General features: G+C 54.8%; 1 protein-coding gene across 11 annotated transcripts in view; it reads left to right on the forward strand.

Moving 5' to 3' along the window:
• The first annotated feature begins 4,196 nt into the window (after nt 1-4,196).
• The window catches only part of PAX6 (paired box 6), a 29,216-nt gene continuing 8,338 nt past the window's right edge, over nt 4,197-25,074 (forward strand). The window contains exons 1-8 of one of the 11 annotated variants that reach the window (XM_011965583.1): nt 4,197-4,349; nt 11,133-11,320; nt 15,183-15,259; nt 15,641-15,701; nt 19,293-19,423; nt 20,205-20,246; nt 20,341-20,556; nt 21,257-21,422. In XM_011965583.1, the coding sequence (XP_011820973.1) occupies nt 15,692-15,701; nt 19,293-19,423; nt 20,205-20,246; nt 20,341-20,556; nt 21,257-21,422 (565 nt within the window). In that variant the 5' untranslated portion in view covers nt 4,197-4,349; nt 11,133-11,320; nt 15,183-15,259; nt 15,641-15,691. Of the gene's footprint in view, nt 4,350-8,837; nt 9,570-9,804; nt 10,062-10,470; nt 11,321-11,480; nt 12,232-15,182; nt 15,260-15,640; nt 15,702-17,900; nt 19,424-20,204; nt 20,247-20,340; nt 20,557-21,256; nt 21,423-25,074 lie in introns of those variants that run through there. The other 10 variants (XM_011965588.1, XM_011965587.1, XM_011965585.1 and 7 more) reach the window with 10 other exon arrangements.

Genomic DNA, 25,074 nt, shown 5'->3' on the forward strand with positions numbered 1-25,074 from the left:
GATTTAAAGTAAAAAAGTCAACTCGATCACATGGACCTTTTGGGGGAAGGGAGGGGACTCAGTTGAAACCCCCTCATCTCCCTCTCTCAGCCTTCCCCTGGCCTCCAATTTAAATTATGCGGCAATTCTTCTTTATTAAAGGGTTGCAGGGAATCCGAATTTTATGAGCATTTGTGTGCAAATGAAGGCTCTCCTTATTTTGCTAAAGTAGAAGCAAGCTTAATGATGAGAGATCTTTCCGCTCATTGCCCATTCAAATACAATTGTAGATCGAAGCCGGCCTTGTCACGTTGAGAAAAAGTGAATTTCTAACATCCAGGACGTGCCTGTCTACTTTCAGTGAATTGCATCCAATCACCCCCAGGGAATTCAGCTAATGTCTCCATCTCTACCCGGACAAGGGAGAGAAAGAAATCAAACATAGTGCCACAAAGTGACTTAATATGAAAATGTTTAAAAGGAAAGGAAAAGCAGAGTTTTCTCAAATTGATTGTTGTAGAGTTTTTTTGCTTTTGTTTTTGTTTTTGTGACAAAGCAAACTGGAAGGATTGGAGATTTTCCACAGAGGTCCAGGAAAACTTTTTATAGTGTGGCAAAATAGTCAGAAGGGAGAAAAAAGTAAAGTAGTTCTTTAAATGAGAGCAGGAAAATAAGTTAATAGCAGAGAAACCACAGAATTGCACATAATCATACCATTATGCAATCCTTGAGACCGGAGCGAAGAGATGGCAAATATTATCTTTGCTAAATAGTCCCCTTTTTGACGCTAGAATTCACAAAACCTTCCTTCAGTTTTGATTTAAAATAAAATTCTTGTTAAAACAAGTTTTCTGTTTAAAAGGGAGGAAGTGGAGAGGGAAGGAAGAGCAAGAGCCACACGTACTACCCAGTAAATTAGATTCCTTAGATGATATATTGATTACTGGCTTGTACAGCTATTTGAAATGACACTCAAATATACACAGTATTTTAAATCAATTATTTAGGGGCTTTTTCCTCTCCTATTAATTTGTATATGGAAAAACTTTATTAAACCACTTTATAAGTTAGCACTCACCCTGGAATCCTTTATTAAAAATACTGTACAAGTTAACAGGATGCATTATCTTCTAGATTAAGTAAAATTAAATTTTAAGAGGAAAATTCATTTTTATTTTATAATTGATGGGAGACTCAGTGCCCATTCTCAATAAGAAGACAAATACTAAATCATTTCCCTCCCACCTGGTAGCACAGATCCAGCGGGAGGGGCTCCTCCAATCTGGAAGCGGCTTTATTTGCATAAAGTAGTTAAGGGGAGAGAGGAAAAACGACACAGGTCGGGAGGGGCAAAACATACCTTCGACAAGAACAGATCTCAGCTACAGTTCAAGCCAAGAGCCGATTTCTCTGCCTTCCTCTCCCTCCACTACTTCCCCTACCTCAAGGCCTCTCACCCCTATCCAGGCTCTCCACCCAGTCTCTGCTGGCTGATGGTGAAGTTCTGGGCTTCCCGGCAGTCGAGGGCCGGGGCGACCTGGGAGCCTCCGCAGACTGGGCGGCTGCCGAGCTCGCTCACTGTGCATTGGAGAATCAGAGCCTGGAGCTGCCCTAGATGTCGGAAAATTTCAGTGCTGAGGGGAGGCCTGAAAAAGAGGTTTCTTTCCCGCTTCCGGTCCTTTGCACCCCACCTACGGCCTGCCGCAGGTAGCACTCGGCATTTGGGGCTCTTTGAGTCGTCGATGATGCCCCCGGGCCGCCCGTGGTGCCCTTCTGCCCGCAATGCAAGCCAGTGTGGCCTATAGAGGATGCCTCTGCCTGGGCGAGGCGAGGCGGGACCTCGTAGGCTGGGCACCACGCGGGGCCCTGCCCGGCCTCCCCCAAGGCTGGTGGCAGGCGTGGACAGGAGCCCCCAGCACTGGTCTGCAAAGTGCTCCGAGGTCGAGAGCTCCTCCGAGAATCCAGCTGAGGCAGCGGCTAAACGTGCACCTTCTCCCGCGGCGACCCCAGCGCCAGCACCCTCCCTCCCAGCTTCCGTGCCCGGGGCGAATGGAGAGCGGCTCGTGCGTTGGCCCGGAGCTCGGAAGGGCCTAGTTCGGGCCTCGCCTGCACCACCGGCGCTCCCGCGCAGCCCGAACGCGCCCTTTATTGACAGGCAGATAAGCAGGCGGGGGCCGTGGGGTTTCCAGAGTTGCTCTCGAGCACCCTGCTGGGTTGCAGGGATCTGCGCACACTTAATGGCCTGGACTCCAAACAAGCCCCGAGCAGCACTCTCGGCGGCCTCGGGTTGGAACAGTGTGGGGAGCGAGCCCCGGACAGAAACTGGCCAGCTAGGAAGGCCTACCCAGGTCCGAGGCCTATCCGCAGCCCACACACCAAGGCGGACGGCAGAGTCTGGGAGACCTCAGGACATCTGAGACTGGAAGCTGGGCCAGGTCCTGGAGAGAAGCTAGGGGCTTACCAAGAAACTAGGTCACTGGAGATGGCCGACGGCAACAGGGAAACCAGAACAAATACCTCTCTTAGCGTCCCTTCCCAGCCGAGCAGGGCGACAGGACCATGATAAGGTCTAGGCCCAGACTAGAGTGGCCAGTGGGAGGTGGGCGCACATAGGCCTTAAGACAGGATGCCCAGGGCGTTAGGATGAAGAAATAAAGTTTAGAGAATGTAAATAAGTAAGAACATGCCGCGGAGACTTCTCAGCCAAAGCTTCCATTCTCCTCCCCACCTTCACCGCCACCCCCAACCTCTACTCCTACCCCCACTCGCACCCCTACTCTGCCCTCCAGTCCTCGACGGGCTGAGCCAGACAAAAAATCAAGTCTGGCTAGGAGCTATCCGGGCCAAGAGGAGTGGGCAGACGGTCTGCCTGGAGCTGCCTCTTGGCCGGTTGCGAGGCCCCGCACCTGTCCAGGTGTGCCAGGGGCGGGAGCGGGAATCGCTAGACCTACGCCTCGGCGCCATCTGTGCTCGGCTCTCCCTTAGCCGCAGCCCGGATCAAGACGCGCAGGGACTGGCCCTAGAACCCTCCTCCTGCCCAGGCGTCCCCCTCCCTACTTCTACACACACACTCCTGGGTTCCCCCGGGCTGGGTCTCCCACGAGCTGCCTAAAGGTAATTCCACGCCCCGCCCCTTCTCCTCCCGCAAACTCCTCAAGAGACCCCTGCCCCTCTGGGCCCGACCTCTGTCGCTTTCAAATTGGAGAGCCGGATGGAAGCACAGTGGAAGGAGTTGAGAAGCCTCCTGCTTTGAGGGATGGGGGACGGGAATGACAACGTGGGCCTAAATCTCCATTCCAAGATAACCAGGCCTAGCTCCGCTAAGCCATCTCGCAGTCCACAGAAGGTGTGAGGGAAAAACAGGCACAGACCAACAAGTCAGTGTCCTGCAGACCCCGCCCCAATTTCTGTGAGTCTTATCTTCAGAATCTGGGATTTTCCTTTTTTCCTCCTCTAAGTCACAAAGTCAACAGTTAATTCAAAGTCAAAGATAAATACAATCTCCTACATTTTCTATGTGTTTGGAGCCTTTCAGCCAGGGGGCGAGGGAAGCCCGGGCAGGCCCCCTTTAGGGCTTCCCTCTCTTGAGAACCCAGCAGACGAGAACGCCCTCGTCTCAGGGCGAGACCTTTGGCCTAGCCCTGAAAAAGGGGTCGCTGGTCCTCTTCCCGGAGTCCCCGTCTGTGCCCAGCTAGTGACTTGAGGGCTCGAGGGCCAGGTTGGGGGTACTCATCGAGCCTCGAATTCCTCCTAAAAATGATTGCTGCCAAAAGTGCCTCTCAATCCCGGCGCGGCCTTCAGGTCTCTCCGATGAAGTGATTCCCTTGGGATCGGAGGGGGGGGACAGGTTGGTTACCCAGAGAAGTAGCTGGCCAGCCTAGGGGCACAGATCTTGGAGCCCTCGTGCCCGACGGTGCGGAGGAGCGCACTCGGCAAGACTGGTTTCCTGGGGATCAACTCTGCGCCCTACAGGAGGGCGGGCCAGGCCGGGCCGGGCCGGGCCGGGCTAGGGCAGTCACAGGCCGGGCCAAGGAAGGCCAGAGCAGGGGTTGGAGCCGGCCGGACCCTGGGTGGGGAGGAGTAGGCTCCCGCCCCGCAGGAAAGCCAGTCTGCGCGGAGCTGTGCCCAACTCTAGCTGCCATGACGTCACGCGGACCCGGCAGCCAATGAGGAGGGCGCTGGCGTGGATATTAAGGAAAGTTAGCGCCTGCCTGAGCACCCTCTTTTCTTATCATTGACATTTAAACTCTGGGGCAGGTCCTCGCGTAGAACGCGGCTGTCAGATCTGCCACTTCCCCTGCCGAGCGGCGGTGAGAAGTGTGGGAACCGGCGCTGCCAGGCTCACCTGCCTCCCAGCCCTCCGCTCCCAGGTAACCGCCCGGGCTCCGGCCCCGGCCGGGCTCGGGGCCCGCGGCGCCTCTCCGCTGCCCGCGACTGGTGTCCCCAAATCAAAGCCCGCCCCAAGTGGCCCCGGGGCTTGATTTTTGCTTTTAAAAGGAGGCAAACAAAGATGGAAGGGAGTTACTGAGGGAGGGATAGGAAGAGGGGTGGAGGAGGGACTTGTCTTTGCGGAGTGTGCTCTTCTGCAAAAGTAGCAAAATGTTCCACTCCCAAGAGTGGACTTCCAGTCCGGCCCTGAGCTGGGAGTAGGGGGCGGGAGTCTACTGCTGCTGTCTGCTAAAGCCACTCGCGACCGCGAAAAATGCAGGAGGTGGGGACGCACTTTGCATCTAGACCTCCTCTGCGTCGCAGTTCACGACATTCACGCTTGGGAAAGTCCGTACCCGCGCCTGGAGCGCTTAGAGACACTCCGTCGCGGGTCGGGCGAGGTACAGCAGAAGTTTCCCGCGGTTGCAAAGTGTAGATGGCTGGACCGCAACAAAGTCTAGAGATGAGGTTCGTTTCTCAGAAAGACGCGGAGTACGAAAGAATAAGGCCCACAGAGCTGAGCAGCGCGTAAAGCCCCAGCGTGTGATTTGAGCTTCACTTCGGAAGACCTAATAATTAGCGATTCTCACTGAGCTAGAACGCGGGCTCGGGTTACTGCGGGCGCTGCGCTGGCTGCCTAGGCGGGAAGCGCGCGGGCGCCATGGGAGCCGAGCCGCCAAACCCAGGAAAGAGCAGCGCCCACCACCCTGCGGCCCCTGGAGGGCCGGAGCCGGGGGCCGGAAGTGTCCGCGAAGTAGGTCAGGGAAGGGAAGACACAAACTTAGGCTAACTCGTGGTTCAGCCGGGCGAAAGTCCTGAGAGCCCAGCCCTAAAAGCGGCTGGAGACGCCCAGGCCGGCTTAGGCGGGGCACCGGAGAACCCCGCCCGGGAGTTTGGGGCGGCCTCTGGGCCAGGCCCCGGCTAGCCCCCAACCCCCCACCCCCACTCGCGCTCCTGCGCCCTCTTTCTAGGTCTTCTGGTAGCACCTTCGGAGCTCAGTCACCTGTGACAGGTGTTTGGGACCGCCGCCCGACTCCGAGCGGTGGCCGCCCCCTGCTCACCTCACCTCACCTGGAAACGGGGGACGAGCGCAGTGGCCGTCCGGCCGCGAGCCTTACCTGGCCGGGATCCTCTCTTCCGCGGGTTCCTCTTCCTGGAGCTGGGCGGCGAGCAGGTTGCCCGCTTCGTAGTGGGAAGTGGACCTTCTCCTCCAGTCATAAATCAAACCCAGCCATCCTCGGGCCTCCTCCCTCATTAGAGATGTTTATTGGAGATTGTGTTTATTCGGCTGTCACGGCGAGAAAACGCGGTGACATAATTACCTCTGACCAGAGTCCTCGCCCCGCGCCCAGGGCGAGCCGAAGACCTCTGTCGCTTTCTCATGCCGGTGCCCTTCGTGATCGGAGGGCGCCCGTGATAGGCTTGTCTTTTTTTCCTCAGACCCTCTCACAGAATTTGGTTGATTGGAATTACTATTCAGATTTCCCCAGGGCCCGGAGTTTATTTTAGAACTGGAAAGGAAAACCGAAGGCAACCCAACGCCCCTCCGGGGCAGAAGGGGGCAGCGCGCGCGAGGCGGAAGGAGAGTCACTCTCGCTGCACAAACTTTCCTGCGGGTCGCGCCGCGCGTGCAGGATCTGGACACCACTCGGCGCCAGAGCCCGGCCTGAGGAGCGGGGTCTGGAGGGGAAGGAGGGCTGCCAGCCTGGGTGGTGTCATTTGTTGCTTCATTTTTCATTCCCTTTCCTCTCGTGAGGAATCAGAGGCATCCGGGCCGCGGGCTGAGGATTCTTAAATTCTCCCCTGCCGCACTCGGCCGAGCCAACCCGCAGTTCCTGTCCGCCCCTCTGTCCCCCGGCAGCGGTTTTCCCCGCTAGCCAGGTTTGGAAGTCACCCTCTGTGAGACTGGGCTAGGGTTAGGAAGTGATGAAAAGCGCCGAATTGTTTTCTAATTGAAAATACTTTTTTTTTTTTTTGGAGATAGCGTTGACAAATATATGGGATCCCGGCTTTTGATCCCTGGCTGCGGCCTCTGTTCTCCTGTCGCTAATAAAACTCGCATTGAGCCCCTTAGTGCCTTGATTAACAGGCAGATTAACTCTTACTGGGGTTGGGAACAGCTTGTCCTAATCAATGTCATTTTAAAAGCCCGTCAGGATGCGCTTAACTCCGGTTCCCTGGCTGCTCCAGCGAGCCAGCCATGACATTTGCTCCCTCCTCCTCCCCAGCCTCAAATCCCCCAGTAAAGCTCCCAGTTCCCGCCTGCCTGTTCCCAGGTCCACAACGGGACAAATCGCAGGACCGGGTCGTTGGCCTTTAGAACGGGCAGCGGTTTAGAGAGGGGATATCCAAGGAGAAGGGACTGAGGTGGCCTTGGCTTGCTTGCTTTTCCTTTGAAGCTGAACTCTTGCTTCTTGGGGGCAGAGGTCACAGGGAAAAGAGAGATGAGGGGGATCGTCTCAGGGTGATGAAATGGAAAGCAAACTTTCCTAGGAACCCTATTTGCAAAAATCGGAGAGTGCCGCTGATTCCAGTTGTTCTACAGGTCAGGAGTTTTAAACCTAGCTCCTATCTGGACAACAGCATGGAGGGACTAGGAAGCAAAGCCTTGGGAGTCTGGCCCGCTGGGCTGCTAGGAATCCCTTTGGTGGGAGACTCCACTGGACAATGTTATTTTAAAGGTATTTCGGGGGTGGGCAGGGAGAAGACAGAGAGAGAGAGAGAGAGAGAGAGAAAGAGACAGTGAGAGAGAGAGAGAGAGAGAGAGAGAAACTGGCCTCCCAGAGTGAATGGAAGAGGACTGAGGACGGAACCCAGGGAGCCCCTAGCACTGGCCATTTGGCAGGAGGCAAGGAAGGGCGAGGGCACAGCGGCTTCCCCCGCAGCTGAGCAGTGGCCACAGCCTGGAGGCGCCACGGGGCGTCTCTGGGATCTTCTTGGATTTTCTAGGCTCTGGGATCAGTGAAGCTGCCGGGTTAGCGGGAACCGGCAGGTTGCTGGAGAAAGGAGAGGGACAAAGGCCTGGAAGCGGGGGAGGCACCTGGGACTTGGCGGCCAGGGTGGGAGCCTTTGCTTTTAGTGCTCACTGGACCCGTTTGCCAGCTCCGCGGACCAGGGATCCCACCTTCCCAGGGTCTGCAAAGAGAGAGACGTTTGGGGCACTACAAAGTGACGCAGGTGTCTGCCAAGACTTTCCTCCTCCAAAGAAATGCCAGTCTTCACCCTTTCCAGCGCGCCGGCGCTGCGCCTCTGCTTGGCCGGGGAAAGAGAGAATTCGGAGGTGTCAGAACTCCGGATGGGAGACTCTTGGTTCTGAAGCTGGGAGCTGGAGGCACATCCCCCCAGAAGTGGGCACTTCTTTGCCTCCCCGAAGGTCTGATGGGGTGGGCACAGGGGAATGCCAGAGACCAGTGCGGGTGAGATGCTTGCCTGACCTTATGTTGACGCATCAATACTGGGTAGAAGCTCTGGGCAGGCTCTGGCGAGCCACAGTACCCCAGCGGGACTCCCGCCACGCAGACAGCCCCTCTACCGGGTGGGAAGACCCCGGCGGCCCCCGCAGGAACGCACCCTTCGGCCTGAGAGGTCCTCCCTCTGGCCACAGGGGGCGGAGGGTGGGGTGGGGGTTACAGGGGCATGTGGAGAGGCGGGGAAAGGCGAGACAGTACCTAAAGCGCAATCCCCTCCGCCCCCCGCGCCTTGGAGGACAGCAAGTGGGCCTCCGGTGAGTTGGTAGCCGCAATTAAAATGGCGACCTGCGAGTTGTCTCGGTTTTGTACACACCTCTGGCGACCGCTTCCACACCTCAGTCTCGACCCCCACACCCCCAGGCCGCGTCACCCCCGGAGCGGGTACTTGGCAGGAGGGAGTGAGGCTACCCACGAGGCAGAACAGCACCCCCACCCTCCTTGAGACCAGTCCAGAGAGAACCAGGAAATCTCGCCCTCAACCCTCTCTCCTTAAACTTTGAAAACTCGGCCTCTTTCTGGGGTTGAGCTCCCCTCCCCAAATATTGACACATGGGAAGCGGCCAAGTCCTTTTTGTTTTTTGTTTGTGCGGAGGAGTTTCCAGGAGTCTTTCCCCGAGCCCCCTTCCCCACCCAATGACGTCAGTGGCATTCACTCCTCGCTCCTTGCCTTTTCTGATTTTTTGTTAAAACTTTTCTCCGCAGAGAGATGGGGGTTGGAGGGGTGGGAGAAGGAGCTGATTCAAAGAGCCAGTGCCCTGGGGGGAAATAGCAACAAGATTACGGCTGCTTCTTTCCGAGGCAAAGCTTAAGAAGGTGCTAATCCACTCGGCCGCTAATTGAGAGGTTGTAAAAATGATACTCGCCTCCAGTTCGGACAGAATCACTGCCCCCACCCCTCCCCCCAAGTCCCTCGCTCTTGCACAGCGGACTTGAGTCTTGAGTCCAAGCTTCTTTAATGCTCGCTTGAAACGTAAAAGGAGAGAGAAAGAGAAGACCGACTTTTGCTGGTCTGGGACTCAGGGCCGCGGCCCCACTTCCCGGCATCCTCCGAAAGTCGCGCTCCTGCGAAATGAAACCTCGCACAGGAGGCCGAGGACCTGTACACCCGGCGCCACCTCCTTCGCCTCTGACCCGGGTTTCCTCCCCGCGCTGCGAGCTTCTGGGCCGCGGGAAGGGTTAGAGCCGGCAGCCCTCCCCGGCCTGGGGAGGGGAGAGGGTTGTGAGACCCTAACTCTGACTAGGGCCGGGGAGGCCTCTGCTTCCCGCCCTACCCGGGCTCCTTGGTCGCGGCGCTGCTGGGTCCAGGGCAGGAACGAGAGGGTGAGGCCCACACGTGGCCCGGCGGCCCAGGGCGGCTTGCAGCGTCCTCACTGTCCCGGCTCCCAGGTGCTGCGGCGACGCGGCCTGTCAGCAGCGAGTTCAGGACGCGCAGATTTTATTGATGGGCTTTGACTTTCAGCGCTTTCCCTAAGTCAAGAAGAGTCTAGCGTACCCTGCGGCGGCTTCATTTCAGCCTCCCTGCCTCAGCTCTCCAGCCCCATTCCCCCTTGCCCGGTCCTGGAGTGTGTCCTGCAGCCGGCTCCATGGCCCGAAGCTGCCGAGAGAGCTCCGGACAGTGCAGGACCAGGCATTCGCTCGCTCTCCTGTCACCTTAACTGCAGGCTCCGAGGGGCGCCTTTGGAGTGTACTGAGGTGTGTCCTAATCGTGCGGCATTCAACAAATGGACTTCTGGTGTGTGGTCAGAAGAGAAAAGCCATTTACTTACTTTCCTCCCCGGTTTTCTGGCAACAGCTGAAGGGGAGCTGCCTCCGTGGACTGCGCAGACCCAGGAGAGGGAGTCGTGGTGCGGAGACACACGCACCACACACAGATGACCGGTGGCACACACGCTGACATACCGACATCGCCGGTGGGACACACACACACACACAAACACAGACACACACACACACACACACACACACACAGAGAGAGAGAGAGAGAGAGAATCTCTCCCAGCATTGGTCATCCGCCCCCCCACCCAGGCTTCCACTCCCCCTCCCCTCTCATCTCCCCTGGCTTCCCCTCCTCTCGGGCGCCGCGAAAAGCAGCCGCACTTAGTCAACAAATGGCACGTGGGAGAAGTTGGTGAGTGTTTGGTGAGGACTCTTCAGGGCTTTTCACAAGAACCCTCTGTACACAAAGTAAGTGGCGTGTTTACTTGGGCCTCTCCAGCCGGAGCTGTCCCTCCGCTCCGCTGCGCACCGCGGCTTCCGAAAGGAGAGAGAAGAAAGGGCCGGGGGAACGGGGTGGAGGATTGGACAGGCCCTGGAGGCTTGGGCTGGGGAGGCCGCTGGCCTCGTTTAGTTCTCGGCCAGGCAACCTCCTCTCGGCCTAGGCTTCACCGCGGCCTCCGCAGCTGGAATGGAGCTGCCAGGACCCAGTGACGCTCCCGCCTCTTTCTTCTTCTTCCAAGGGGCCAGGTGGGCTGGGGTGCGGCAGCCGCTGTGCTCTGCGTCTTGGGGCCCAGGCCGGGATGGGGTGGGGGCGGGCGGGGTCAGGGCGGCAGGCCACTCTGTCCTGGAGTTGGCAAGAAAGGACAGCACAGAAACTTGCGCCCTCCGTGGGCTGGGAGTCTCGCGCCCAGCTTAGGGGGAGTCGGGGCGCGACCCCCAACCCAGAAGCCTTCACTTCATCTCTCAAGTTCGCGGCAGCAGGGCGGGCCGCGCCGACTCTCGGCGTGCGCGGAGCGGGGAGATGCGGGCGAGCGCCAGAGCCCGGGCTCGGGGGCCCTGCGCCGGGGAGAGGAGTCGGGACCCACCGGCGGAGCCGAAAACAAGTGTATTCATATTCAAACAAACGGACCAATTGCACCAGGCGGGGAGAGGGAACATCCAATCGGCTGGCGCGAGGCCCCGGCGCTGCTTTGCATAAAGCAATATTTTGTGTGAGAGCGAGCAGTGCATTTGCATGTTGCGGAGTGATTAGTGGGTTTGAAAAGCGAACCGTGGCTCGGCCTCATTTCCCGCTCTGGTTCAGGCTCAGGAGGAAGTGTTTTGCTGGAGGATGATGACAGAGGTCAGGCTTCGCTAATGGGCCAGTGAGGAGCGGTGGAGGCGAGGCCGGGCGCCGGCACACACACATTAACACACTTGAGCCATCACCAATCAGCATAGGTGTGCTGGCTGCAGCCACTTCCCTCACCCACACTCTTTATCTCTCACTCTCCAGCCGCTGACAACCCATTTTATTGTCAATCTCTGTCTCCTTCCCAGGAATCTGAGAATTGCTCTCATACACCAACCCAGCAACATCCGTGGAGAAAACTCTCACCAGCAACTCCTTTAAAACACCGTCATTTCAAACCATTGTGGTCTTTAAGCAACAACAGCAGCACAAAAAACCCCAACCAAACAGAACTCTTGACAGGAACTGTGACAACCAGAGAGGATGCCTCATAAAGGTGAGTCCGCTTCTTTCTTCTCGCTTTATTTTTATTGCAATATTCAGACAGGTCTCCCCCTTCCTCCCCCCTTCCTTCCTCCCCTCTCGCCAGTCCCCTCCCCCACTGCTACGCCGGGAGAGTTGGGCCGGAGAAGTTTCCACGCAGGAGCCCAAACTTTCTACTTCCAGCGAAAGCCCGCGTCGGAGGGCGACTGCCGGCGAGCGGGAGCAGCGCAGGGCTCGGGGCGGGCGGCCAGCTCTGCCCCAGCGCCAGCGCCGGCGCCAGCGCGGGCTGAGCTCGCGGGAAGAAGGGAGACTCCAGGCGCGGCAGCAGCCGCGGCTCCCGGCCCCATCGTCGCCCAATGCTCCCGACCCGCGGGAAAAGACGAAGAGGCTCTGTGGTGTCCAAGGCCCTGGAACGGCCGCAGAGAGCAACCGCTACCGGCTGCTTTGTCCAGCCCGAGGCCCAGCGAGCGCGCAGAGAGCGGGCGCTCCGAGGAATCGCCGAGGGAACCGGCTTGCCGCGTCTCCGCCCTCCCGCCGACCCTCGGGCTTTGTGCCGCACTGGACTCCGGCGCAGAAGAGTCAGCCTGCACTCCAGCGCCGAGGGGGCACCGCGCCCGCCACCAGCCGGAGCGGAGTCAGTCGGCAAGACAGCCGCACGCTGGAGGCAGAAGGAAGAGCGAGCTAGCGCGAGCCGGGAAGGAAGCCACCAGGCCAAGGCGGTGGGACGCGCGCTCCGAGGGAGCTCAGAGCCGAGCGGGAGGACTTGTCAGCTTCCATCCAGCCCCCGGGCTCTTGCCCCCAACTCCATTGGAGCGCGGAGCTCGGAACTTGAAAACTCTCTGCTCCCCAGGCTTTCCCAGACTCTCATCTCCCTCGCCCTGCGGAGGCTGGGGCTCTTCCCTGTCCTCTGGCCCCCTGTGCTTGGTGGGTATTTTTCCTTGTTTTCCTCTGCTCCAGTCGCACCAGGTGTTAGGATTTCAGCAGGTTTTGAGGTGCAGAGGTGGTTTGCTCTTTTGTTTGTTTTACTCCGAATCCTCTTATGTTTTTCTAGGTAAGGCCTTGAAAATAAATCTACATGAAGCATTGGCTTTCCCCCTCGTCTGATCACTTCCTCTCCCAGCTAATTAGTCGGAGTAATTTGAGAGCTTTCGATTCTAAGATCCCAGGAGGAAAAGTGTCTTTTCAAAGTTCATAAAGTTGTTGCCTCTTTCCTTGTGCAGATTTTCTCAGTCTCCCTGCGCCATAATAGCCCTGAATTTTAGCAAGTGTAATTGGGGGAAATGGAGTTGAATTTCAAGTGGAAATGCTTTCTTTTTCGAGTGCTAAAACCCGGCTCTTCATTCATGAGCGATTTCTAGAAAGTTTAAAAACAAAGTGAACGTGGTTTCTTTCTTCCTTCCTTTTTATTTTCCTTATACTCTCCCAAGCTCCTTAAGGCATTTTGGACGTTTAACTCGAACTTGGGAAGGGTTTGGTAGGGGCTGGGAGCAGAAAATGAAATGAAAGGCAAAGAGCTTGAAAGCCTGACGAGTTTACTGAAGAGAAATAATAGTTGTTGCCGTTGACATTACATTTTTTATAGCCAGTGACCTTTGCAAACGTCTGAAGGCAGTTTGATTAGTTGTTATCTTATTTGGCCCTAGAGAGTAAAACTTTGTCATCTTAATTGCTAATTCCTCTTTTGGCTGGGGGCGGGAAGACCAAGAGTGAGCTCTCCCCTTTACCCCAGTTAAAGAGTTTGGGGATGGAATTTGAGAATTAAGTAATTAAAATAACAACAGCATTTGAAAACTGAGGCTTGTGTTGGGGACAGAGAGGTGGGGGCAGTGGTCCAGCGGTCTCGTGGTCCAAGGCCGGGACGACTCCAAAATGTCTGGAGACGCCTTCGTTCAGGATGTGGGTCTATGGCCCCAGCGAGGCCGTACAGAGCCTCGGGCTGAGCTGGGGGGCTCAGGCTGCAGTTGGGGGTCTGCCCTCTCCGGTGCACAGGACTGCTTCCGGGTGTCGATGTGCCCCACTTCCCGGGTTGCCTCTGCACTTAGTGTTCACGTTAACTTAAGTAATTAGATAGCTTCTTAGCGAGAGGGAAGGGGGAATGGAGCAGAACTGGAATTTGAAATACTACCACCTTCCCAGCTGCTTCGAAAACTAATCAACAAGGCCTGTCTGGGCTCAGCTACTGAATTTTAAAAAATGGTATCAAGAAGTTACCAGCCAGAATGGGGGCATTCTGTTGTGATTGTGTACAGCATGGGTTACAAAGTGGAGTTCAGGAAGTTTTACCCCTCCTAGGGGAATTCCATTCCCCATCTCCCCACCTGCTACTCCTTTGCAGCTTCAGGGTCCTGCATTGGGTGGGGTGGGGTATTCTGCATTGGAGTTGGAGATTTTGCCTGTCCAGGGCATGGCTATGGGTGCGGGGACTGAGAGACAGGAAGGAAGCATTGGGGAACCAACCTAGATAAGGGTAACTAGTAGCCGTCTGCTGTGGCCAGTATTTACCCAATGCTGAGAAAAAGTCCTCATTTTCGGTTTATTTTTATGGATTTAAGCTATCTACCAAGTGGTTAAAAAGTAGACCAGGAATGGCCTTGTAGAGTAAAACGTGCTTCTTGAAATTCTTTGCTTGCAGGCAGGCAGATCAATAATCACCATAGGTAAAACAGAAAAAATAATGCATTTTTTAAAAAACGGAGAAATGATGCTGTGACTATTTTGTTATTTTACCTCTTTTTGGGGGGCAGACCTCTTGAATGGGCTCTTTATTGTAACTCTCTCTTCCCAATTGAGCTCCCCACGGTGCCGTTGTATCTTTTTACAGCCCCTAACAACTCACACCAGTAACACAATTACCTCCAGATATTTATAACAAGAAATTACTTTTCTATTTTCTCCACTTGCCCAAAAGCCTTTTTTTTTGGGGGGGGGGGGAAGGCAGGGAGGGGTTCGTACAGGACCAGCCTCCAGGAACCCTGCACTGGGTCAGGGTTTATGAAGCTAGGAGTGTCCCTCAGTTCCCTTTGTGAGTTGGTGGGTTGTTGGTACGTTTGGTTGGAAGCTGTGTTGCTAGTTAGGGAGACTCGATTTTGCTCCTTGGGTTTGAGGAAAGCTGGAGAATAGAAGCCATTGTTTGCCGTCTGTAGGCTTTGTCGACCATGCTCACCCCCTCCTGTTCGTACTTTTTAAAGCAGTGAGGCGAGGTAGGCAGGGTGTGTCACAGTACAGTAAAAGGGGTGAAGATCTAAACGTCAAAAGAGAAGTTAATCACAGTAAGTGAGGTTTGGGATAAAAAGTTAGGCTTGCCCCTTTCAAAGTCCCAGAAAGCTGGGAGGTAGATGGAGAGGGGGCCATTGGGAAGATTTTTTGGTGTAGGGAGAGGAGTGGAAGATAAAGGGGTAAGCAGAGTGTTGGGTTCTGGGGGTCTTGTGAAATTCCTTAAGGAAGGGAGGGAGTATGGCCCTGCAGCTCTCCCAAACTGCTTCAGCCTATACTCTCTGGCACCAGGAAGTTCCAAGGTTCCCTTCCCCTGCTTTCCAAACTTCAGGTATTCCTCTCCCCTCACACCCCCTCAACCTCAACTCTTGGCCTCTACTCCCTTTTCCTGGTTCTTAATATTTTTGCAAAGTGGGACCCCAACTTGTCAGATTTGCCAATTCTCCCAAACCAGACCAGAGCAGCCTCTTTTAAAGGATGGAGACTTCTGTGGGAGATGCCGCTGAGAATGTGGGTGTAATGCTGGGACTTAGAGTTTGATGGCAGTTTGACTGAGCCCTAGATGCATGTGTTTTTCCTGAGAGTGGGACTCAGAGAGCCCATGGACCTATGCTGTTGAACCACAGCTTGATATACCTTTCTCTCCTTCTGTTTTGTCTTAGGGGGAAGACTTTAACTAGGGGCGCGCAGATGTGTGAGGCCTTTTATTGTGAGAGTGGACAGACATCCGAGATTTCAGGCAAGTTCTGTGGTGGCTGCTTTGGGCTCAAAACCCACAAACAGTCAAAACAAACTATTTCAGTATGCTTCTTCACTATAGATCCGATAGAAGAAAAAATTCAAAATTGGGGCATCGGTTCTACTGATTAAAGGGTTAACTGCTAAAGAATGTAGGGGAAACAGATTGGGGATATTCGAGTATTTTGTTTCAAGTCCTAAAGGGTAGCTTTTGCATGCACTGCAAGGCAGAGCTGGGTGACCCTCAGATTGCCCCAAGCGGTTGAGTAGATCAATTCCTAAGGAACGGAGATTCTCCTGTCCTAGCCCCAGGTCCACCTCGGTTGGGAGTTCAGGCCTACCTGATGCAGCTGCCCAGGGATTAACTCCTATTTTCTAACAGAGCCCCGTATTCGAGCCCCGTGGAATCCCGCGGCCCCCAGCCAGAGCCAGCATGCAGAACAGTAAGTGCCTCTGATCTTTCTGGGACTTTGGGCTCGGGGTGCGCGGACCCGAGGGTCAGGGGAGGACACAGGCTCGCGACGCCCGCGCTGGCCCGGCCGCCGACCGACTGAGGCCCGGGGCCTGCGGCGGCTGCTCCCCCCTCCGCGCCCGGCAGCCCAGGAGGGGAGGGCGTTTGCTTTGCTCTTCTCGATACTGAAGAAGCAGGGGCTGGGCCCTTAAGAACAGCCAGCCCGAGTTTTCGAAGCTGCGGTAGAGAAACCCCATCCCCCCCAAATCCTGTAACTCACACCCCCTCCCCGCCCCTGCCCGGGCTCTGACCCCGGAGAGAGGGGCTGGGCTGAGCAGGGCGGGGCGAAGGCTTCTTCTAGTTGCGCGAGAAGGAGGCCCCTTTGGGCTTAGCCAAGACTGAAAGTCTCCACCAACTCGGCGGGGTGGGGGGCTTCTCTCCCCAAGTCACTCTCAGGGCAGCTCCTCCCCTCCTTACCCCACCTATGGGCCTAGAAGGGTTGGGAAGAGGAGCCCCCAGGCCTGCAGCAGGGTAGGGGTGGTAAACTCGCTGTTACAGGGCGCGGGAAGAGAGCGCGGTTTACTGGGTCTGGGAAGGGGGTGCCCAGGAACTGGAAAAGCCCTGCCCTGGCAACTGCAATTGCTTGGGTCCTGATAGTCCCAGGCCCAGAGCACCTTTGATACTTATGGCTCTTCTACTTCCCTGCTTTCCTCTGCCCAGACCCCCTGGGCCCCCACCCACCTTCCTGTTTAGTTGGTGGGTGCTGGTACGTGGCAGGGCTAGTCTAGAGCTCCGACCTGGGAACCTGGAGGCCCAGCGAAACCAGGCCGGGTTTGAAGTTACGGTTGAGGCGTCAGGGCTCAACTGAACTCGGAGTGTGGAAAGGCCCAGGTCTTCTAGCAGCCTTCCCTGGCCGAACCACAAAGGCTTAAGAGGGTCCCCAGCACCTTATCCATCTGTTCTGGAAACGCCGGTCGCCCCCTGGTGCTTCCGGGGCTGGTAAGCGCGTAGCTGATGAACGGGCACAAAGGTGGCGAGCTTTGCGGGGGTAGTTGTGCAGAACCTGCCGCACCCCAGGGCTTGGCCGGTAGGCTCCCTTTCGGCGGCTGGGCTCTCCCCTTGGAGCTCAGACTCCCCAACCGCAGGCTCTCTCTCGGGCGGGCCCCAGCCAGGGCTTGCAGCCCTGAGCGTTTGCCGCTGCGGCCCGGCTGGCAGGCCCCGAGGGGCGCGGGGTCGCGGGCCGGCCCGCAGGGCTTGTGCCGCTGTTCCCGGGTGTGCGCGAGGCGCGGAGCGTCCAAATTGACACCATATGTTTTCCTATTAGTTGCTTCGCGGTCGAGTTCTAGGCGCATAATCATCGCCAGTGGGCGAGAGCGCCAGCCGTCCCTAGGGAAGGGACACAATGATTGAGGCTTAACCTCTGAAGGGGAATTTGGAGCTGCTCTTCCTCGCTGCCATTTCGATGCTGGGAGTGGCGCTCTGGCCCTGGCGTCTCCTGGGCGAGCACCCAGCGGCGGTAGCTGCGGAGGTGGCGGGCACGTTGTTATTTTTTGAAATGGGTGAGGAGGAAGGTCTGGATGTAGGCTGCCTCACGCGCCCGCCTTGGCATTCGCAGACTGGGAATTGCCGTGGCTATGCGTGAAGTTTGGAAAGTCTTTCTCGGTCTCTTTCTGGGACAGCCTTTCTTTTTCCGGGAAGCTCCCTGTGCCTAGAGGTGGGGCTCCGTAGCTGGAGCGGTGAATGGAACTTGCGAGGCAAAGGAAGGCAATAAAAGGAAGTTAGGATAAACCGGAAACGTGGGCCAGGCCTTGCTCTGTTGGAGAAGCGGTGTCCCCGCAATGTCCCTGCTTGCGCTGGGCCCGGCCGGAGCCCAGATCCCCCAAACGCCTGTCACTTCTCATCGAGTTGAGGCTCCGGCCCCCCACCCCCACCCCACCTCGGTAAGGCCCCCCCCCCAGCCCCAAGCCTTCGGCTACCCTGAAAACGCGGCTCCCCTCGAAGGGGAAACGAGTGCAGTTCAATCTCGTCTGAGTGATCTACAAATAGGGACGGAAAGGGTCGTTTTATCACGGTCCCGTTTGTCGTGACGATGCAATTTCCCGGAGCGGAGCACTGTCACAAAGTGACAAGGCTGCCACAAGCGCCCCGACTGATCTTTTCAATTAGCCTTCCATGCATGATCCGGAGCGACTTCCGCCTATTTCCAGAAATTAAGCTCAAACTTGACGTGCAGCTAGTTTTATTTTAAAGACAAATGTCAGAGAGGCTCATCATATTTTCCCCCCTCTTCTATATTTGGAGCTTATTTATTGCTAAGAAGCTCAGGCTCCTGGAGTCAATTTATCAGTAGGCTCCAAGGAGAAGAGAGGAGAGGAGAGGAGAGCTGAAAAGGGAGCCACGTCTTTTCCTAGGAGGGCTGCTCTCTAGAGTCGGGGCTGCAGGTTGGAGATTTTTAAGGAAGTGGAAATTGGCAATTGGCTTTATTTTGTGTGTCTGTGGTTTTGGGGGAGGGGGGCTACAAAGGGGCTAACTCCCTCTCCCTGTTCTCCAAGGTTGGACCACAGGGATGAGGTTGTGAGATACAAAGATAAAGGAGGGATGGGGAACACTATGACGTGGTCTTTTCTTTTTCGTTTCTGTTTTTGATTTTTGCTAATATCTATCCTTGGCTGAGGGGAGGGCGGAGTTCAGCGGCGGAAATAAAGCGAGCAGTGGCCGGTGCGAAACGACTCCCGGCTCTAAGCCTTACTTGCGGGGGCCGGACTTGTCTGTGGCTGAAGCAGAGCCGGGGCTCTGACTCTCACGTCTACACTGGAGGAGCGGAAACCTGGACTGGGGTTCGCCAGCCACAGACTGGCTGCTCTGGTTCTTCTCTCCTCTTCCTTCTTCTGTTCTAACCAAACAAAACCAAACTCGGTGCTTGTGCCAGGCCTTGGCCAGTTTGGACTGTAATGCAAACATTTCTGGATTTTAGCTTCCAAGGGAGCACTCAAGGGCTGTAAGGTTTGCTATCAATGTTCCAACACTGCAGAGACCTTGAAGGTTAAGTGTGGGATCTGTAGAACCTATGGTTTGCGGTGACACTCAGAGGGGATCTTTGGGAGATTTGTAGAGCTGGTTCTTAGCGCTTTGTGGGTTCAGAGGCTGGCTGCAGTGTTTATGAAGAGGGGCAGTGGGCTGGGGACACTGCTGGGGTTACGGCGGTAGAGAGGTCCATGTGTTCTTGTTCCTTGGCATGTGTCTGACTCTGTTGCTGCTGCAGTCCAGTGGGCAAGGGCACGGCTGTTTGGGGCTGGGCTGTCCAATGTCTGGCATGGTTGGTTGTCCTGTTGTCCTTTTATTTGATCGATAGCAGGAACCTGATCGCTGAGGTTGGCACAGGTTGGCAGGGGGATGAGGATGCATTGTGGTTGTCTCCTCCTCCTCCTCCTCCTCTCTTTCTTCCTCTTCCCCTTCTTTTTCTCTTTCCTCTTCTTCCTTTCTTGTTCTCCCTCATCTTCCTCTTCCTTCCTCTCCCTCTTCTTCCTCTTCATTCTGCTCTCCTCTCTTCTTTTCCCCTTTGCTCTCCTCTCCCTTTCCTCAGGTCACAGCGGAGTGAATCAGCTCGGTGGTGTTTTTGTCAACGGGCGGCCACTGCCGGACTCCACCCGGCAGAAGATTGTAGAGCTAGCTCACAGCGGGGCACGGCCGTGCGACATTTCCCGAATTCTGCAGGTGATCCTCCCGGCGCCGCCCCACTCGCCGCCCCCGCGGCCCTCCACTCTCAACGCCCTCTCTTCATTTCTTACTGTAAACGATGCTAATTATGGACCCCCCACCCTCACCCACCCCAGTCCCCAGTCCCCCACCCACTCCCCTGCCTTCCCACTTTTCCCTCTCCTTCCACCATCCTTCCCTATCTCTTTCAACCTGGGTTGAAACAGATAACTCATCTGCTTCAGAAAAATACAGTGTGTGGATTTTTAAAAAAAATCTTTCTCTTTTTATTTGGTAAAGACATTCATTGTGGGAACAGTTTATGAACTGTAATAAACTTAGTTATATAAATCGGCATAATTTCATTCTGCTCTCCCCAGCCCATGCTTACCTCAGATTTTGAGGTATTTGCTTATTCTTCATATTTATGAAGAATACATATTGATTTTAAAAGGCAAGTGCTATTTACTCCTCCCTAACTCATATTTACTCAGTTGGGCATTTTTTAAAGAAAAAGAAGTAAAAAATCAGGTTTTTTTTACCTTTGCTCTTTAAAACCTGGCACCATTTAAGCAAGGTCAGCACAAAAATAAATTAATCTGACTTCGTTTTGATGCATCTTCAGGCAGTGTTTAAGAAAACAGTTTTTTTAAAAAACAACTTTTAAATTATTTTTTTAGTTCAAACTGTTTGAAAGTATCATCATATTTGTAGTTTTTAGGGCTACAAATGTAATTTTAAGAAAAAAGCTCTCTACAGTAAGTTCTCGTACCATTGAAGGTATATTTTTGTGTTATAGACCCATGCAGATGCAAAAGTCCAAGTGCTGGACAATCAAAACGTAAGCTTGTCATTGTTTAATGCATACTTAAACAATTTTATTTTTGTCTTGAAATTATTAATAATGTGGTTTTCTGTCCACTTCCCCTATGCAGGTGTCCAACGGATGTGTGAGTAAAATTCTGGGCAGGTATTACGAGACTGGCTCCATCAGACCCAGGGCAATCGGTGGTAGTAAACCGAGAGTAGCGACTCCAGAAGTTGTAAGCAAAATAGCCCAGTATAAGCGGGAGTGCCCGTCCATCTTTGCTTGGGAAATCCGAGACAGATTACTGTCCGAGGGGGTCTGTACCAACGATAACATACCAAGTGTAAGTTCATTGAGAACATCTGCCCTCCCTACCCTAAGCCCAAGGCTCTCTCCTCTTTACCTCCTCCCACCCTCTCTCTCCACTGTCTCTTAGTCTGTGTCCTCTCCCTGCTCCACATTTGTCTCCTTTGTACCTGGGGAAACAGAGAGGAATGCCCTGACCTTTCTTTGACTGTCTGGAAAATGGGAGTCAAGTGTGGGGAGTCGTTCACTTCATTTGCATGCTGCAAAACGGAGGGCGGAGGCACCAGGGAAAGGCACTTAAATCAAGAAGGAAAATGAGAACCAGATTGTAACTTCGTCCCAATCCACCTGCCAGAACTTTCCTTCAGGTGTCACACATCCATTTCCATCCTAATATTAAACAATATAATGAAAGAAAGCTTTACACCAAGTCTAAATATATTTTATTTTCGGGCAGTCTTTTAACAAAGCAAAGCGACCGTGTGAGTTAGGTCACCAGAGACACCAACCAATGGTGAAGGACCTCCTCCCCTCAATTGTCTATTCAACTCAATTTCCATGCCCAAAATGATAGCTATCATTTTTTCCACGATGTATCTGCAAATCCACTGTCCCCGGGTGGCTGGGAGCTTTTTAATGGGTTGAGAGTTGCTTTTTAAAGTGGTGGGTGAGCTGAGATGGGTGACTGTGTCTTCAGGAGACACTACCATTTGGTTTGATTTTGGTTTGATTTGCAGGTGTCATCAATAAACAGAGTTCTTCGCAACCTGGCTAGCGAAAAGCAACAGATGGGCGCAGACGGCATGTATGATAAACTAAGGATGTTGAACGGGCAGACCGGAAGCTGGGGCACCCGCCCTGGTTGGTATCCGGGGACTTCGGTGCCAGGGCAACCTACACAAGGTAAAACTCCAGCAGCCATCCACGCAGCTCTCCATATGTGCAGCCCGTTGCCTGTCCCCTACTCTCCCAACCTTTTCCGGGGCTTCCATGCTTGGGGAATGTCATGGGTGAGACTGCATTTGAAGGCCTGGGACACATCGAGCATATTGTATGTAGGTGGTGTTTGTTGAACCATCTTGTTGGCCTGGGAATGTGAGGGTTGTGTATGTCAGGAGTGGTATGAAGGTGGCTGGGGTGTGTGTGTGTGTGTCGGCAGCACTGTGTGCATAAGAGCGAGCTGCGTGGTGCACTATTCAAATCTGACATTAGAATGCAGGGAGAGCCCCCTTGTAGAAGTGTGACAAGTTAACACACTGACAGACTGCGAGGTAAACATAATTGTATCGTGTTGCTTTTTGCTGTAATTGACAAATTATGTGACTATGAGTAGGGTGCACATGAAAGGGTGAGCAAGGAGATGCAGGGCCGAATAGGGGTAGGAGCGTTAGAAGTGGTGGTCTCCCAACTAAAACCACCCCACTATCCTTGCCCCTCTGGGCCCCACTTTCTCACTCTCTGTGGGTGGCGACTATGTGGAAGTGGTGAGGTGAAGATACTGTGAACAGGACGGCGGGATGCCGGGAGCTGCTCCGGTCTGGGAGGAGAGATGGGACCTGGAACACCCTAGGTTCTGTGAGAAGGGATGGAGGAAGAGGAGCGGATGGGGGAGGAGGGTCAGTTGGCTTCCCCTCCGCCCCCCTCCACACCCCGAGGTAGTTTGGTCAAGAATAGGAAACAGTTTACTCCTAAGATTAATCGGTATTTGTTGTCCTCGTGACAAGGAGATAATATGCGGGATAATGGGACGTGGCGTCTCACTCCCGGGAGCACAACGGAGCCTGGGGGCTCGGGGCCGGGGGTGGCGCGCGGGACTGCGAGGAGGCTGCCGGCGCGTCCGTGCGCTCTCGAACCGGCTCCGGATGCCCGGCGCCTCCATGGAGTCGGGCGAGGGAAGGGAAAATCGGTAACAGTATGCGAAATATCTGGTACAAAGGATGCTTCTGTCACTCGCAAGAATTTGTTATGGGAACAATCCTGTCGCTCTGTAATTGCTCATTAGAGAACGTTTTGTTTCTCATTAAGGCGACATGAATAAGCGTCTAGTTGAAGGAGACAGCTGTAGAAATGTTCCACAAGAGACCTCTGGACACGATTCGGCACCAATTGCCAATTAGACATGTCAGTTTTAAGAGCAGAAAACAATATAGGACGGACACTGGGAAGATAGGGAGCAAAGCGCTCGCTTCTTGTTTCCCAGCGCGGCCGCTCGGCCGGCGGAGGCCTCCTGACGCGCGGGGCCCGGGCTCCCCTGGGCGACCCCGCCCGCGCGGGCCCCAAACCTGTCGCCTCCGCGAGCGCAGAGGGCCCCCAGGCCCGCTCCCGCCTCTGGTGAGACTAGCGATTGACCCCACCGAGTGTAGGCAACCCCACCCCTGCCTGACCTTTGAAACCGTAGGATTCCCACGTGTAGACACTGGACACACCCAAGTGACACCCGAACTTCGCACTCACGAGCGTCCACCCCTCCGCCCCCAGCAATCTGAGATCCTGGTGATCCCTCACCTGCCAAGAGTCTGGCCCACTTAGTCCCAGAAATCTTGGGGAGGGACGCAGGGCACGGTGGCCTAGGCCTGGGAGGGCTGAGCCCAGAGCCTCCACTCCCGGCTGTCCTCGGCGCGTGGGCTCCCACGAGCTTGGGGCGCCGGAGACACCCGCCTCCCGCTTCTTGGAGTTGGAACAGAAGCTGAGGACAGCAGCTTCCACCAGAGGTGGCGCCCAATTCGGGCGGATTTTCGTCCCCGGCAACCTGAGGGCGGGAAGCGAGTCTAACCGGCTGGGGTCCGCGGGTGATGGTTGGGGTCGGAGGTGGCGCTAGTCCAGGGGCTTTTCATTTGCTAGAAAATTCTGGGTCAACTGACAATCACCACCCCTCACCCTCAAGTGAGGTTTTTGGGGGGTGATTGTCACCTCAGGCACAGGATCGTCGTCCCTACTTGCGTGGGGAGGACACGTGGGCCAAACGAAGCACAGAGTTGCCGGTGTGGGGGTAGCGGGCACTGGTGGCGAGCCTCGCTTCACGTTCCCGGGGAATCTTCAGGCTTTTTGGCGCTAAGAGGATCGTCCTCCCTCCCTAGCCCCCTTTCCCAGCCCAGGAAGCCTTTCTTGGATTTTAAAGAGTCCATTACTCCAAAAGCATAAGGCGGAGGTTAGGTCTCAGAGGGAGACAAATATGGTTTCCATCTGATCAACGCCATGAGGCAGTGAATAAAATCGCGACGACGTAGCCTGACAACAACAAGAGACAACTCTATCCAGCCCCAATTCTCCAGCGATTTGGTGGTTTTGGGGATCACAGAAACACTTTTTCTTATCTCCTCCCCTCACCCCACCCCCACCCCCCATAATACCCAGGCCCTCTGTAGGATTTAGTCAGCCTCTCTTTCAACAGATGCTACAATGTTTTGATCCGCGCTCCAGAGCTGAAAAGGTGCCGCAACCGGGTTGCTATCTTTCCTTGCTTGTTTTCCGCCTCACTGATTAAGACACTAAGAAACTAAGGAATGATTTTATTTCCCAGCGTGGCGCTCTCTCTCTCTCTCTCTCTCTCTCTCTGTCTCTCTCTCTCTCTCTGTCTCTCTGTCTCTCTCTCTCTTTCTCTCTCTGCTCCTTCCAGGAAACAAATCCTATCCCCATCGTCAGATGGTCCTGGGGCTGGGATAATGGGAGGCGCTTTCACTCGCCTTCTCACAGATTAGGCTGGAAGGTGAACGGCACCCATTGAAGGCCCCTGCTTTGAGCGTGGCTCCGAGGGGTCGCCTTTTAAAGAAGATATCTTAATTGTCCACCACTTAGGTTTATCGTGGGCGGGGGGGCGGGAATTCGAGATCCAACTTCTAGTTTTATTTTGTTAAAAGCTTTAAGAGTGGAAAGAGTGGAAGGCAAATCCACTAAAGTGGGGGGAAGGCACCCATTTTAAGTAAGAGCAGCCGCTAGGTCACTGCTTGGCTGCAAACAGTTGCCACTTCTAAAGTAAAGAACTGTCCCCGTGCCGCTCTCCCCGTGGGGTAGAGAAGGGATCCTACAGCGACGGGTTTCTTTTTGCTGTCATGTAATTCCAGTCCCCACTTCCCATCTTTTTTTTTTTTTTTTTCTTCCAGATTTAAAATTGAACTCTACTGTTCCTGCTGACTTTTCTCCCTTAAGTGTCAGTTCTGGAGGCAGCACAGGGCCTGGCGGCTATCGCGTGCGTGCCTGTGTAACCCGTGTGTATGTTTGCGTGAGACAAAACACGGATAAGAATGTGAATCTCCATGTTTTTAAATTTAGAAAATGTCAAAGAGGCAAATGAGAGCAGAGCATGCTATCGGCGGGGGTCTTTGGAGGCAGATTCGGGCAACTTTGTTTAATTTGGCGAGATCGCATGTGCCAGAAAAGGGACTGAGATGGGGCCCCCAGGAAGGCAGGGGCATGAGTGACCATGGGGAGATGGGCATTGTGTTCTCCTCAGTGCCCCCCACCCCATACCAGATGTGCACAGATTTTTGTCTGGTTTCCAAAAACAGTAACCCTCTGGCCTTTCTAGTTGTCCAAAAGGAGCTATTTCCAGTCTTCT

The sequence above is a fragment of the Mandrillus leucophaeus genome, unplaced genomic scaffold, assembly GCF_000951045.1.
Source record: "Mandrillus leucophaeus isolate KB7577 unplaced genomic scaffold, Mleu.le_1.0 Scaffold73, whole genome shotgun sequence".
NCBI lineage: Eukaryota > Metazoa > Chordata > Mammalia > Primates > Cercopithecidae > Mandrillus > Mandrillus leucophaeus.